The 15,801-nt window shown below is 44.0% G+C and overlaps 1 protein-coding gene across 2 annotated transcripts in view; it reads left to right on the forward strand.

Moving 5' to 3' along the window:
* The window catches only part of KATNIP (katanin interacting protein), a 184,140-nt gene that overhangs the window by 56,673 nt on the left and 111,666 nt on the right, over positions 1-15,801 (forward strand). The window contains exons 6-7 of one of the 2 annotated variants that reach the window (XM_049699349.1): positions 1,038-1,169; positions 5,968-6,096. In XM_049699349.1, the coding sequence (XP_049555306.1) occupies positions 1,038-1,169; positions 5,968-6,096 (261 nt within the window). The remainder of the gene's footprint in view (positions 1-1,037; positions 1,170-5,967; positions 6,097-15,801) is intronic. The other variant, XM_033426051.2, reaches the window with a different exon arrangement.

Consider the following 15,801-nt stretch of genomic DNA (forward strand, 5'->3'; position numbering starts at 1 on the left):
CCAGGTGTCAGGTGTGTGAATGTATGTGTGGGAATCAATGCGGGAAAGATCGGTTGGGGCCGTGTTGTAGAGACCTTCACATACCAGGTATACACCATTTAGGGTACAGGTCTGGCTCCTACAGCAAGGAGATCCAAATATTGGCTTAAACAACATGAAAGTTGATGTCTCTGACAGGTTAGCGGTGGGCAGTCACCTTGCTCTGAGAGTTCATGGAGGAACCCCAGCACAACCTCTTTTTTTCGCTCCAGCATCCTCCAGCTGTCGCCCCCTCCCCACAGTCCTCAGCAGTCGGCAGGAAGGGGGGCAGGGCAAAGGGGGGGCTCTCCCCTTCCCTTTCCGGGCACAACTTCAAAGATGTACATGCCCCTCTCACCCACCCACACACATCACGGACCAGAACGTGTTCACCTGCTTCCTCCCAGCCGCAGGGGATGCTGGGAGCATCACTTGAACATCTGGAGACTCAGTACAAGAGAGAAAGGGGAAACGGACATTCCAGGGACAGCCTGTGGGCTGCCACACCAGGCCAAAGGATGGGTATCCTAAAGAATGATCCAGGGAGTGCTAGGAGGAAGAGGCCCCACCACACAGTTTCCATGGCCCCAAAAGTTTGGGGTATGTTCCATCTGTATTCTGTTTTAGGATATCCACAGTGTGTGTGGAGGAGGGGGCGAGGGGGCCCATTAAAGGCCCTGAGAAGTCCTGGCCCAAAACCCAGGCTTTCCTAAACTTATTTAGATCACAAAGCCCATTTGGGGAAGTTTAGCACCCACTAAAATTCTACTGATAAGTTATTTCAAACCAAAAAAGTTACTGAAAAATTCTACTGAGCACACTTTGGGCAGTAAGAACCAGTAAAGGCTTGAGTGGAAGTGGCGTGACCCATCCAGCTGGCCTTCCCGGGATGACACCGGGCCAGGTGCACCCCGACCTGGCTGCTGTCATGTGCAGCGAACCCCTACAGTGCTTGCCCCTCGGAGGAAACAAGAGGTTCGTTTCACTGTATCTGAAACAGTCTGACTTTTTGTGTATAGAAATCTGTGCAGATCAGAACAGAAGCTGGCCCGCGGCTCCACATCGAGCCTCCTCTGGACTATTCTGAAGACTGTGAGCCACGTGGGGGTGTGATTGTCAAGGCAGAGGATGCTCCTGGGGATCGTCCACAGGTAGGACTGGCCTCAGCTCGGGGCTATAGCGGCTCTCGGGGGCGCTTTCTAACAGTTACTTATTCCTTCCTTTGCGAGCCCTTGCCTTCCTTCACTCTTGCATTTATTTCCCGCACTTTAACAAGCAGACAAATCTTGTGCTAGACGCTCTGCTAGGGAGGGACCCAGTGTCCAAAGGTCAGCAAGGCTGGTGTCTGACCCAAAAGAGGCAAAAGCATATAATCCCTTTACCGCAAGAGGGAGCTGAGAGGTGGGGCAGGGCATAGCGGGACCAGGAGGGAGAGTATCTAGGAAGGCTTCCTGGAGGGAGTGACATTTACCTGGTTCCTAAAAGCTGGATAAGAGTGTGAGGGCCAGGGAGGTAAGGATAGGTAAGCCGAGCTGATACTCAGCCTGTCCACATCTGTATGCCTAAACCTGTTGTTAAATATTTTGAATATCTGCGCCCCCTCCCCCTCCTGCCACGGCACCAGAAACCACACATGGCAACACCCAGAGGCCCTGTGTAGCTGTAGCTCAGAGTCCCTGGCCGTGTAGCAACTCACAGGGTTGACCATGGGGTGTTTCACTCCCCTTCCTCAAATTGTCATTTCATTTCTGAAATCCTTGGAATTGCAACAGTAAACCCCAGTCTCCCATTCAACAAGCATTTGTTGGGTACCTACTTTTGAGCATCAGGCTGTGTCCTAGGCACCAGAGATGCAGAAATGAACAAAACTGACAAGGGGCCTATTCTTAACAACTCATGTTCCCGAGGGAGAGACAGACAATAAAGAATAAAACCAAGAAATAAATAATGCGATTTCAGGTATTGATACGTTCTAGGAAAACAAAACAGAAAGGGGAGATGGGACAGCCAGGAGATCAGACAGCATGGGAGAGAGGGAACATTAGACAGTAGAGAGGGAAGGAACGCCTCTCTCAGGTATGATGTTTCAGCTGAAACTTGATGGATAAGAAGGAGCCGGCTTTGGAGCCAGCAATGGGAAAAGCATTCCAGGCAGAGGGAACAGCGGGCACGGATGACCTGAGGCTGGGCTTGTTCAAGGGTGCATGATGTAGATGTGATGTGAGCCAAGGGGAGTTAGAAGGCGATGAGGTTGGCGGGGCAGAGGGGCAGACCTGGCACGGGTAGGGATGGAGAGTTGAATTTTATTTCAAGGGCATCGCTCTTATAATTAGAATGAGTATGTAAATTATCTCCATGGTTATATACAAGCTAAATTTTAGAGAGGAGGCAGAGTCAAGTTGCTAAGCCAGTCCTGCCCCATTTGCCAGAATGAGACTGTTCAGCCACAGACCTGGGCTGCAGATTCCAGAGCCTCACCAGGAGGACAGACTTCCTTCCGCATGTGACCTTCTGTACCAAAAACCTGCTTTTCTGAAATGAAAACGACTCAAAAAGGAGATGGGAATGTCATCCAGGAAACATTCCTCTGATCACCATTGCATGTTGGTGTTTCCTTCTTTGCTTGTAAAGGAAGGACGATGTAAGGAGCAGGGGATCACTTTGTTTCACATTCCGGCTGCAAAAAATCTGAAAGTTAAAGTTAATTGCAAATTTTTGTCTTCCTGGAAAAAAAAAAAAGTACTTTTCTATGGAAGGACCCAAAGACCTTGTTTCCTTAAAAACAGTCCACAGAAATGGGATTTTTACAGTGGGAAAAATCGTGGACTTTATTGCCCTCAACACGCACTTCCCACACGACACAGACAGACAGACAGACAGACAGACAGACACACACACACACACACACACACACACACACATGCTTTTGAATCAACCAAAAGGTTCTCTGCTCAGGATCAGTCTGTGCAAACAGCCCTCAGCTTCCCTTAGGGAGGCGGGTTTGAAGCCAAGTTCAGTCTGTTGCAACCCTAGCCCCGCCCCCTGTCTCAGAACGCATGCATGCCCTTCAAGCAGGAGGCATGCTCGTCCTCTCCTCCTTTGGCCATTTGGTGCCGCCTGTTAATTGAACATATACAGCCTTCCTTCTTTTGCAAGCTTCCAAGCTCCCTGCAACACCACGCAGCCTGTCCCTCACAAGCTATTAAGCTCCATTAGCGTTCCTGCGTGAGCGTGCTCTGAATCAGCATCTCCCTGCTCACCCGCAATTAATTTTCTCCACTGTGAGTGCCTGATTGTATTTCTTCCTTCCCTTTTTCTCCCCAGCTTGAGGGGGCTCTCCGTAAGCCTTCACAGTCAGTTTCCCCTTAGAGTTATTTTCCTGCTAAGTGAAAGAGTGAAATGGCCATGCCAGTTTTCGGCAAAGACAGAAGTCTTAATAGATGCAATCTGAACAGAGAAGGAAAAATAATGCCTGGCTACGTATACTCAGCCCCCCTCACACTGTTTGCAAGTGCAGTCTGAAATGGAGCAAAAGGAATTGCTGTCCGCATGTGTACTTTTCATCTGACCTTCACTGTTGAAACACACCAGCCTTTTCACCTTCAGTCAGATCCTTAGTGAACTTCAATTTCTTGGCACTCTGAGTTCACAGACCCGCATATGCAGACGTGTTCTGTTGGCCTTCACCCCCGCTGACTACGCCTTTTTAAAAGATGTGAATTACTCGCTGACATTTAAGAATCAGGAGAGTTCATGTCAAAATCTGAATTGGGGGTTTCTCTTGAAAAGTCGAAAGATTTAGGAATTACATTCTTAAATGACAGCCGCGAGTGGAGCTGGGGAGTAGCTGTCCCCTTAGACAAGTGTGTGCTGCATGTACCACAGTCCCCACCATGTCCCAGGCACCATCTAGACGCTGAAGCTAAAACAGACAAGTACATAATATGCCAGCAGATGATCGGGCTTGAAAGAGAACTAGGGCAGAGTAAGGGGCTAGAGAATGTGGGCAGAGGCTGCCATGTGATATGGGAGGACGGGGCTTACCCTTGATGAGGTGCTGTGTGAGCAGGGTCCTCAAGGAAGCCAGGGAGTGAGTAGGTCGAGAAGAGCTTCCACACACAGGGAGCAACAGGTGCAGAGGCCCCGAGGAGGGAGGACAGGAGGGAGGCCAGTGTGGCTGGAGGTGAGTGAGCAAGGGGACAAGGAAGAGGGGGTGAGGCCAGAGATGTAGCCAAGGCTTTGATGGCACTGGGCTTTGAGGGCTGCGCTAAAGGTGAGGGATTCTACTTTGAGTCAGAGGAGAAGCCATCATAGGGTTTTGTAAGCCATTGTAGCTTAACAACTCCAGGGAAAGGAGGACACCTCTTTCTTTCCAGAGAGTTCTGCCTAAGTGCCAGGTCTTGGTTATGTTGGCTTGCCTTGCGGTATGTGTTACAATGGATAATAAGGCTCCATTTAAATGCTTTCGGCTCCATTTAAGGACCAGGAATGAAAGTACACATTTTTTTTTCTATTATTAAGGTATCCTTTTTTTCCTGACAATGCGTGATCAATGTTAAAAATTCAAATGATAACACAGAAAATAAAAGTCCTCTCGTAATCCCACTGCCCCAGAGATTAGTGCCGTGAATAGGTGGGTATATTACCATCCAGACTAAAAATTGCGTATATTCATTATTTTCCTTGAAAGTATATATTAATTATATCCAAGATGAGATAGTTGATCTGGAATGTTCCAGTCCTGGCCTGTTCCCAATGAGTGGTATTTTTTGCATTATCTTATCAGTCCCTGAGAGCGTGACAGGTGATGGGAAGAAGGTTGGCCCACTCGGCATCTCTGGAACACCTTCTCTGAGTTTTTCTCTCCATTGTGTAGATCCTGGAGTGGCGTGATTGGCCACAATTACAATTCAGTGTTTTGAAGTCATTGTTACTTGCTGACACATACGACAACTAAAGACCTGTCTTAACCCGTGTGCCACCGGCAGGGCTGCCCCATGTGGACTCTGCTGTGGTCCGTGAAGGCTCACCCACCTGTCGGTACAGTGTAGATTATGGGGCTGCGCCATCACTGGTGGAGCATCCCTCAGTGGACCAGCCCGCCCCACTTTGTCCCCGGCAGGGCTCCTCAGCAAATCCCTTCAGTCACCCTTCATTAATTTCAATGGTGAGACTTAAAAAAGGAAGGATCGTTTTTTAGGGCAGTTCTATTGCTTGGGAACTTCTGCTGTTTCAGATTGCCATATAAATAACCTTTGAGCAAGTGCCTTTTTAAAAAATTTTATTTGTTTATTTATTTATTATTGGGTCTTCGTTGCTGCGTACGGGCTTTCTCTAGTTACGGCAAGCGGGGGCTACTCTTCGTCGTGGTACACGGGCTTCTCATTGCAGTGGCTTCTCTTGCGGAGCACGGGCTCTAGGTGAGCGGGCTTCAGTAGTTGTGGCACGCGGGCTCAGTAGTTGTGGCGCACGGGCTTAGTTGCTCCGTGGCATGTGGGATCTTCCCAGACCAGGGCTCAAACCCATGTCCCCTGCATTGGCAGGTGGATTCTTAACCACTGCACCACCAGGGAAGTCCCTTTTCTTGATCTTTTATTGTTCATTCCGCATAAATGGGATTATACTATCCAGGATATTTGATAGCCCCACTGTTTTTAATCAACAACATGCCAGGGCCATCTTACCACACCAGTACTCACTCAGCCATCTGAACCCAGTGGCTCTGAGCACTGTTTAGGTTGTTGGTGGCCAGAGTGTGAATCCCGGACCACTTACCAGCTGTGTTCCTGCAATGGTGTTGGTAAATCAGGGATGAGTTTGATCAGATTAGCTTTAAGAGCGAGAATGACTTCAGGAGGCATAGAGACCAAGAGAGAGAAAGAGGACCCCATACATCTCCAGGGACGTAAGTTTCTTTTACTACGCCCAGTTCTCTCTGCTTGCCCCTAGGATACCAAATCTCCCATCAGCACCACGCCCTGTGATTTTAATTTCTCCCTTCTGAATGTACATGGACGCCCCAACCCTCCAATCAGTATAGACAGAGAAAGGATCTTCTTAACTATTCAGGATGTAATGGTAAGATGGACTTTCACATCCTAACTGTCAGGGGCCAGGGTCTTCATACCAAGCAGCTGGGCCATAGGATAGACCCCACGAGAGAGTCTCCATTTACACCTGGGAAAACAACACAGATCACAACAGGATTGGATGTTAACAAAAAACCTCTGGCCTACCCACCAGAAGATTTCAAACAACACACAAGAGGCTTGACTTAATACCATTATTTTCTTTAATGATAGTAAAAGCTCACATTAAATGAGCACTTACTCAGTACCTAGCACTGTGTGGAGTGTATAACATCCATCACTGCATTCATTAACCCTGCAAGTTACTTGCTAGGAATTTTCATTCTCATTTTATATGGAACTGAGGGATGAGAACTGATGTTGCTCACCAAGGTCTCAGAGAAGCCCAGACTGGAAGCCCAGACCCCAGGACTCCTTGTTCCATAAAATTAACAATCACAGGCCGGGAATTGCGCTGAGCTGTTTTTGGGCAGGGTCTGTTGTGAATATCATTGATGTTCTGCCTAGGAGGAAGGTGTTCAGAGGTGACCATCCATCGGTTCTGCTTAACTGTTTTAAACAACCTGGAGAAGACCTCTCCTCTGACAAATATTCCCCCAGTGAACCCCGAGCTGGGAACATTGATGAAAAATGTTTTTCAAAAGTGAAGTCCAATGAGGAAACAACCAGACAAAGCCAAATTGAGGGACAGTCTACTGGCCGGGAGTCTTCAGAAATGTCAGTTGCATAAGAGACAGAGAAAGGCTGTTACAGATTAAAGGGGGCTGAAGAGATACCACAGTTATGCGATGTGAGATCCTGGGAGGTTGGGGGGATTGCTCTAAATTTAAGGATGGTTTGGAAAAATTAATGAAATTTGAAAATCATATTATATTAGAAAATAATACTGTATTGATGTTAAATTTCCTGAATTCGGCAATTATATTGTGGTTATGTAGGAAAAGGTCCCTGTTCTCAGGTTTCTGAGAATTGGTGAAGAATTGTTGAATATAGGTGATGGGTATTTGGGCATTCATTATACCCTTCTATTATACTATGCTGATAAATTGTCTATGGGTTTTACATTTTTTCAAACCAAGTTTTTAAGAAGCCAGTACATTAAGGAGGAGATAAGCTGCTTCAGTAGAGCTAAGCATCAGCAAAGGAAGAAATAGAGAAAAGTAAAAATAAGGACACCTAGTTTAAAGAGCTTAGCAGGATTGTACTGATGTCAGTTTCTGGACTGTGCTATTGTGCTGTTGTCATACGGGATGTTACCGTGGGGGAGACTGGATGAAGGGTACATGGTATGGTGCTGTATTGTCTACAGTTAGCTCAAAACAAAAAGTAAAAAGCTAACTAAATAAAAGAAACACAAATGTCCAGGTCATATCATCCAGAGGTTTTGATTCTGGTTCTGGATTTGGACTCAGACATGGTTCCTCTGTTTAAGCACCCCATGTGACTGTAATTTGCAGCAATATTTGAGAACCACCGTTATAAGGAAAAGATAGGGCCATGGATCTTAAAATTTGATATACACAAGAATCACTAAGGTACATCAACAGATGAATGGATAAAGAAGATGTGGCACATATATATACAGTGGAATATTACTCAGCCATAAAAAGAAACGAAATTGAGTTATTTGTAGTGAGGTGGATGGACCTAGAGTCTGTCATACAGAGTGAAGTAAGTCAGAAAGAGAAAAACAAATACTGTATGCTAACACATATATATGGAATCTAAAAAAAAAATGGTTCTGAAGAACCTAGGGGCAGGACAGAAATAAAGATGCAGACATAGAGAATGGACTTGAGGACATGGGGAGGGAGAAGGGTAAGCTGGGACAAAGTGAGAGAGTGGCATGGACATATATACACTACCAAATGTAAAATAGATAGCTAGTGGGAAGCAGCCGCATAGCACAGGGAGATCAGCTCGGTGTTTTGTGTCCACTTAGAGGGGTGGGATAGGGAGGGTAGGAGGGAGATGTAAGAGGGAGGAGATATGGGGATATATGTATAGCTGATTCACTTTGTTATAAAGCAGAAACTAACATACCATTGTAAAGAAATTATACTCCAATAAAGATGTTTAAAAAAAATAAAAGGGAAAAGTAAATAACAACAACAAAAAGAATCACTAAGGAGATATATATATATATAGATATATATAGATATATATTTTTTTTTTTTTTGCCCGTGCTGGGTCTTAGTTGCGGTACGTGAGATCTTTGTTGCGGCATGTGGGATCTTTAGTTGCATCATGCGGGCTCTAGTTCCCTGACCAGGGATTGAACCCGAGTCCTCTGCATTGGGAGCATGGAGTCTTAACCAGTGGACCACCAGGGAAGTCCCACGATATTTTTTTAAATGCATATTTTAGGTCAAATTTTTATGCTAAGAGAGTTGTTTACAGGAGGTAGCACAGTTTTTAACAGATGAACTCCTGGGGATTCTGAATCAGAAGGTCTGAAGATTAGAGTCTCTCTCAAATGGAAGGAAAGTTTTCAAGATCATTCGGACTTTGTGGCTTTGATTTGGGGACTATAAAAGAAAGAAATGTTAAAATTGGAAGTCAAAATCTCATATGTCAGATAAAATTAAGATAACTGTAAAGTAAAAAGCAAAATAAAATAACAACAAAAATCCGGAGGTTCACAAAAGCCAGAAAGGGATGAGAGGGGGCTCTTCCCTTGTCTTCAAACCATATCCTGTACTTCTGGAAACTCGGGTAGGAGAGGATGTCACTTAATAAATGAAAGATACGAAAGCATAATAGCTCCTGGCAATATCTCCTGTATTATAGATCAGTTTCTCTCCAGAATATTGATCATTCGTATTAAGAAAAGACTAAATTATATTTAATATACATATTCTTTTAAGAAGACAAGGACGTCTTATCTATTTCAGAAGTACTTTCATTTAAAATTATTTTATTTAGGTTTTTGACTATTTAAAGGGGTGAATTTTAGATAAATAGAAAATTCATTTTATATTATTAAGGCATTATTATATTAAGAAAATGAATATGCACCCTTCATACGTGGTTTTCTCACTTCGGTCACATTCAAAATATATCGCACATTCAAAATAGGTCTCAAACTTGAGGAAAAAAATTCAGAAAAAATAGGGGCATGTAAGAGAGGATTTCTTATTAGTTACGACTTGAAAAAGTTATGCTTAAATTCAAGATAAGGGTAGAAATATAGTGATAAATGGAAGAGGATATATCCAAAGGGGAGGGTTTGGACCCGTGACCTCAAGGGCCAGCTTCAGCTCACGAGTGTGTTTCATTGGCTGGTCTGGTGTTGTGCTATAATCATTATTGTTGCTGTTTTATGGGGTTGGCCAAACTGGAAAAGAATCCGAACAAACTTTTTGGCCAAACCAATATTTTGAATTAGAAAACTTTTATTCTGAGCATATGCACCCTTCACTCTGCCGTAGTCCTCACCTCTCCCTGTTGTCTGACACTGCGTCTCCCATTGCTGTTTCACACGACGTTACATTTTCTGAAGATGTAGGGAGCTCGTGGCTCCTGTTTTAGGGAGGAAAAAGAACCAATGACTGTGACTCAGCAAGTCTGGAGAGGGTAGTTTGAGCTTTTCTATAAACTCTTTGGGGACTTGGCTAAGTCACACTCTTTTAGAGCCCCATTTCCTCCCCTACAACAAAAAGGGATAGATTAGATATTTCCTGTGCCTGTCAGCTCTGAAATCATACATCCTAAGGGGGAGGTTATCGGTGTTCCCATATTGCAAAATCCACAAGAACAGAGGATACCTGGTAGTTCATGGAGCCCTCCACTCATCCAAGGACCATTTCTGGAGGCTGTTTGCAAGTTACATATTTAGAGCTTCAACACCCTCCCCCCGCATCCCAGATCTAAGCTTCATGATGGCAGAGACGTGTGCTATCTCTTGCCTGCCGTGTCTCTGGCCCCTAGAAAAGTGCCTGGCGTAGAGTTAGTTTGCAAATCTTTGTTAAGCAAGTGAATTGGGTAGTTGATTGATTGAATCAAGGAGCTAGCGTGGCAGAGAGGTTGATTAGGCACCCTGGCCAGCCCACACATAGCTGAGTTCAGTTATCACATCGCTAAGTTATAATTATGATGACAGTATTTTCCAAACTATGAATCAGGACACATAATCTGACAAAGAATTTCTGTGCTACTTGGGGTAGAAGTGTCAGTTTGGGAGATATAGCTTGGATTCTGAAATATTGGGATTTCTGGCAGAGGGTGCTAATTAAAATGAAAATTTAAATGACATGAGTGAGGGGGGTTGGGGGGCAGTACCAAGGATGGCACTTGGCCTGGGTGTCAGGGCATGGTAGAAACTAGTGGGGATGTAGGGAACAGTCTCTACACAGCTCAGCTGACTGTCGTAGGGGCCCGGTGGCGCCAGGCTTTCTAATTTTAAGAGAAGTCAAGTATCTGGGCTTGTTTGTGTTCGATTTCTCCCATTTTTTTTTTTGGTAACTAATTCACGATTTTCTATGAACGAAACGAGATGTACCTGCTGGCCAGGTGTGGTCTTCAGGCCACCAGCTTGCAACTTTTGATTTAGACAATGAAAGCTTTGTTAGCTCCTGACAAGAGAAGAGGAAGAGGTTTTTTCCTTTCCAGTGACACTTGAGTTAGCCCCTCTGGTACCAAGAACCATCAGGGGCATGGCATCCTGAATGTACCCAGAGATGCCCAGCTGGATAGCTCAGACCAAAGGACCACCTGGCTAATGGCATTAGGAAGGTCCCTGCGCAGGTAGGTCAGACAGCACAAAGCCAGCTGAGCAGGAATAAGTCAGTGATGAGCATGAATGATTTGTGTGGAATGATGCTGAACAAGCACTAACTACCCATAAGATACAGGTCCAGAACTGAGAGATGTAGTAATCCTTTCACCTAATAGAGCATCCCTGTAAGTGAAGATACTGGATGGTATTTGACTTCCTAAAGCATCGTTTTCAATCTTAATGAAAATTTAAAATGATCTCTGAATCAATACCAGAGTAAATAATCTTTTTTATTTCTTGCATTTATAGTCTACTTAGAATTTCTTAGGTATTTTCACATTATTTTGTCATTTTATATAACCTCTAATACATGAGTGATTTCTCATTAGAAAAGATTCAAACAATTAAGGAGTAAACTGAGTAAAATAGGAAAAGCTCTCTCTACCACCCAGACACAGCAGGCCCAGCTTTCAGTTCTATTGAGCATGCATACTTTATTTATTTTGTCGTTCATTCATTCATTCATTCATTTACTGTTGTCTATTTCAGTTCATTTCTGCTTTTATCTTGATTCCTTCGCTAAACTTTTTGGTTTAATTTATTGCTTTGATTCTCCCCCCACCCCCATCCCATAACCTGGCTTCTTACTTTAAATGCTTAATTGCCTTATTTTCAGTCTTGTTTTCTAATACAGCAATTTTAAGCCTATAAATTTTCCTCTGAATACTGCTCTGTCCTTAGCTCACAAATTTTGCGTGTATGTAGTGTTTTCATTGTCATTTACTTCTTTTGGTTTGTGAGTTTAGGGATTTTTTTTTCTCTTTATTTAGAAGAGTTTTACAAATGTTCTAAGTAGAGAGTTTTTGTCTATCTTTCTGTGTTAATTTCTAATTTTACTACATCATGGTTAGAGATTGGTCTGTTTGATTTCTGTTGTTTTGGAAGTTTTTGAGACTTTGTTTGTGGTCTACCAGATAATTTTTATGAATGCTCTATGATATTTCAAAAGAATAATCATTCTCTTTTTGGTATAAAGTTCTCAGTATATCTATTAAAGCAAGCTATTAATTATGTTATTTAATCAGGCAATTATGTATGTCCCAGTATAGTCCCAGACCACCTATATCAGAATCACTTTGGCTTCTTATTAAAAATGTAAATTCTCATACCCTGTTCAAAGATATAGAGCTGGGTTTACAGGGGGCATGGAGTGCTCAGAGTCTTCATTTTTAATAGGACTCCCAGAAAATTCTTATGCTCATTAGCAAACCACTGCAACAGAGCCCCAGTTAATTTTTGTCTATTTAATCTGGGTGATTTCTGTGAACTTATCAATGTTCCCTTATATTTCTCTGTTTTTGCTTTAGACATTTCAAATCTGTCATTGTGTATATAGAGAGTCAAGATGTTTTCTGACAGGTTGTTTGTTTAATCCCTATGAATATATCAGTGTCATTCTCTTCGTCCCGTTTAAAGCACTAGGTGGGCCTTTTCAGTCTAAAGGCTTATGTCTTTCTTCAGCATTGGAAAATGTTCATTTATTATTGTTGTTTTATTATTTTCCATTGTTTCTGTTCTATCCTCTGGAACTTCTCTTGGACAAATGTTGGCCCAGATCTTCAAGTCTCTTAATTTTTCTTTCATATTTTTCTTTTTGTCTTTTTTTTTTTTTTTTTTTTGGCGGTATGCGGGCCTCTCACTATTGTGGCCTCTCCCGCTGCAGAGCACAGGCTCCGGACGCGCAGGCCCAGTGGCCATGGCTCACGGGCCCAGCCGCTCTGCGGCATGTGGGATCTTCCCGGACTGGGGCACAAACCCGTGTCCCCTGCATGGGCAGGCGGACTCTCAACCACTGCGCCACCAGGGAAGCCCTCTTTTTGTCTTTTTATACTGTTACCATGTGAAATTGTTTGGCTTGAATTTCTAGCACATTTAATTTGTCACCTTTTAGCTCTTTCTGTACTTAGTTTATCTTTTCCAAAATGTTAATGATAAAATTAAAACTTGAGATCTCTAGCTGTTTCTTTTTCATGGATGAAATGTCCTCTCAAATCTCTCCAGGCATATTAATTTTCAGGATTCTAAAGTCTTCCTCTGCTTATTCTATTAACTCGCTTTCATTGGGTGTTCGTTCTTTTGTTAATTAAATTTTGTCCCAGTCTTCAGAGTTTTGGTTTTCCCAAATGTTTGGTCATTCTCGGTTGTCTGCTCATCTTTGTATTTGAGAATCCTACTTCTTCTGCCTGTTCTATTTAATATAACCTGACCTTGATGTTGGTTGGGGCACAACATGCTCCGGGAGGCTGTGTGCCTTAGCTCCTCTTCCAGGTATGGGAACTCCTAGCTTACTTTGGGGAAAACAACCTCCTGGAGCATTGCCCACATCCAGGCATCAGCCTGTGTGCACTTAATACAGCTGGGGAGGGGCCAGCAGCCCTAAAAGCAGCCCCCAATGAATGCCCCAGGGCTTCCTCTCACTCCACCTTGACTCTGGACTCAGCTACACACACACACACACACACACACACACACACACACACACACACACACACACACACAATTCCTTGTATGGAAAATTTTACTGCCGTTGTTTTGGTCCATAGTTTCTTCTGCTTTTACTGCTTCATAGATGTGATCTCTGCTTTCTTGCCTTTCAAGAATTCCTCAAAATTTCTAGTGATCCAGCAGCATTCTGTGTTGTTTGGTCTCTATCCTGTCATCCCTATCTGATTTCCTTTTCTTGGTCGAAAGATCAAAAGCCACCCTCCCACCCCTGCTCTGGGCAGGCTCAGGTGAGGCAGCCACAGCACACTGATGCCACAGGGTTTGCCCAGGGCCTCATAGCCAGGAAATGGTACCCTTCTGCTTCCTGAGTCTGTGCTCTTCCTCTTATGTCACTCCACTCCTTAAGACAAGGATGGCTTTTTTCTTCATAATAATGGACATTTGAGACTGAACTCTAGGGGGCTTCATAAATAAATTTAGCTTTGAATGAAAATCAGTGAAAGAAAATCCAAGGTTGAAAGGGGGCAGTAAGAAAGTAGCAGAAAACCAAAAACATCGCACAGGTACTTGAAGCTCAGATAAAACTCATATTTTCCTAGCCATAGTTCCATCAGAATAGATGTAGGGAAATGTGATTTAAAAAATATACAGCATGGACCCTATAGTTAGAGCTCAAGTCACTTTATTCTGGGAAGTTTGTGATCTAGATGCCACCAGGCTTGAGGTGTGGACTGGTAAGCCTCAGATGTGGGTTCTTGACTCTCATTATATTGGTAATTTCTTATGGAATGGCTGTCTTTATTGCCAGATTATAAATTCCATGAGAACAGGGACTCTGTCTTATTCCTCACTCTATCCCTAGCACTTAGCAATCAGACCTGCTTACGGGGACACATACATTCAACAATAAATGAATGAATGAAAAGAAGGACAGATTAGTTAATTAACCCCTCATTGCAGGGTAAAAATCATTTCTGGGTCAGGCAGTTTAATATATGTAAAATGGCTCATATAAGGCAATAGGAGTTGGTGGGAATTATTGCAACTAACAGTGCATGCAAATCCCACTTTTATAAAATTGCCAATCAAATGAGGACATCATTGGGGGTTCGCGGCATGTCCATGACCTCTACGCAGAGACTGCTGCTTCCTCTTGAGGACTCACAGTATCCAGTGTGGCTTCATGGGCTAAACGTCTGATATTCTTATAGTCAGTGTCAATAGGGTCTGAGAGATAGAAAAGAATATGCTGTCATCTCAATGTTAAATTTTCTGTAAAACCTAGACCTCTGTTAGAGCAATCACGAAACACTAATTCATAGCTATTATCTCATTGCATCCCTTCCACAAACTTGTCAGGTTGTCAGGGAACATTTTCCCACGTGAGAGGTGGGGGCTTGAGGCTCAGAGACTTGCCTGGGGACATAGGGCCTCTGGAGTCGGGCCTGGAACCCACACCCAGAACTTAGGCCAAGCTGTTCCCTGTTCTAAGTGGAGTTAGGGGCTTAATGCTTCATCCACTAACACCGAACACATACTTTAACACATTCGGTGGCCTTGTGGCAGCTTTGTGGCAAAAGCTCTTACAGGCAGGTGTCATCAATTTCGTGTAAGCCAATGGGTGATCACAGAGCGCCCGACTTTCATCTCACTCTAGAGACCACTGGCTTCCAATGCATTGATGCCAGGCAGGGAATAAACGTGGGCATGGAATGAAAAACCTGGACTTTGGAGTCAGACAGTCCTTCATCCAAACCCTGGCTCTGCCCTTGCTAACCACGTGACCTGGGGCTGCCATTTAAGTGCCCTGAACCTATAAGCTAAGGACCCCTACACACAGGGGTGGTGGGAGGCTGCAGGGAGATGAGGTGTGTAGAGGGGTTAGCCTGGTGCCTGATATGTAGCAAAAGCTTTGTAATCAGCAGCTGCTGCCATTGTTATCACAGTTGTGGTTGCTATTGTTGCAGACATTTCATGTGCTATGGTGACCCGGTTTTGCTCTTTTCCTAGCCCAGCAGAAAAGAGGAAGATCAGGCATGTAAGGCACTAATCCACTGCCCATGAAACCTCGGCTGCGTTTTAGTCACTGGTCCAGCATCCTTCCTTCCCTCGCCTCCCCCTGGCTCTCTAGCAAGAAGGCCAATTTGTATACAGTCCCATCTTCTGCTCCCCACCTGTGGTATTTGCAGCCTGGCCTTCATGCAGAAGGCTTTCTGTTGAAAGGGCTTGAACTGAACATTTTAAGGGCTGAGCATTGAAATTGCATATAACAAGGTTTTAAAGCAAAGCTATAAAGTAAGTTTTCACAGAGCTTTTTCTGGATGACAGCTTCAAAGCAACTGGTAGATGCCCTAGCAGGGTATCCCTTTGAAGTATCGGCAGGTTGGCTTTCAAAGCAACCAACCCAAGGTCCTCATCTTTCCAGGTGGAAAGGATTTGAACAGCTTTCTCGAGGGAATGTGGCTACTTAGT

Source organism: Orcinus orca, chromosome 16 (genome assembly GCF_937001465.1).
Source record: "Orcinus orca chromosome 16, mOrcOrc1.1, whole genome shotgun sequence".
Taxonomy (NCBI): Eukaryota; Metazoa; Chordata; class Mammalia; order Artiodactyla; family Delphinidae; genus Orcinus; species Orcinus orca.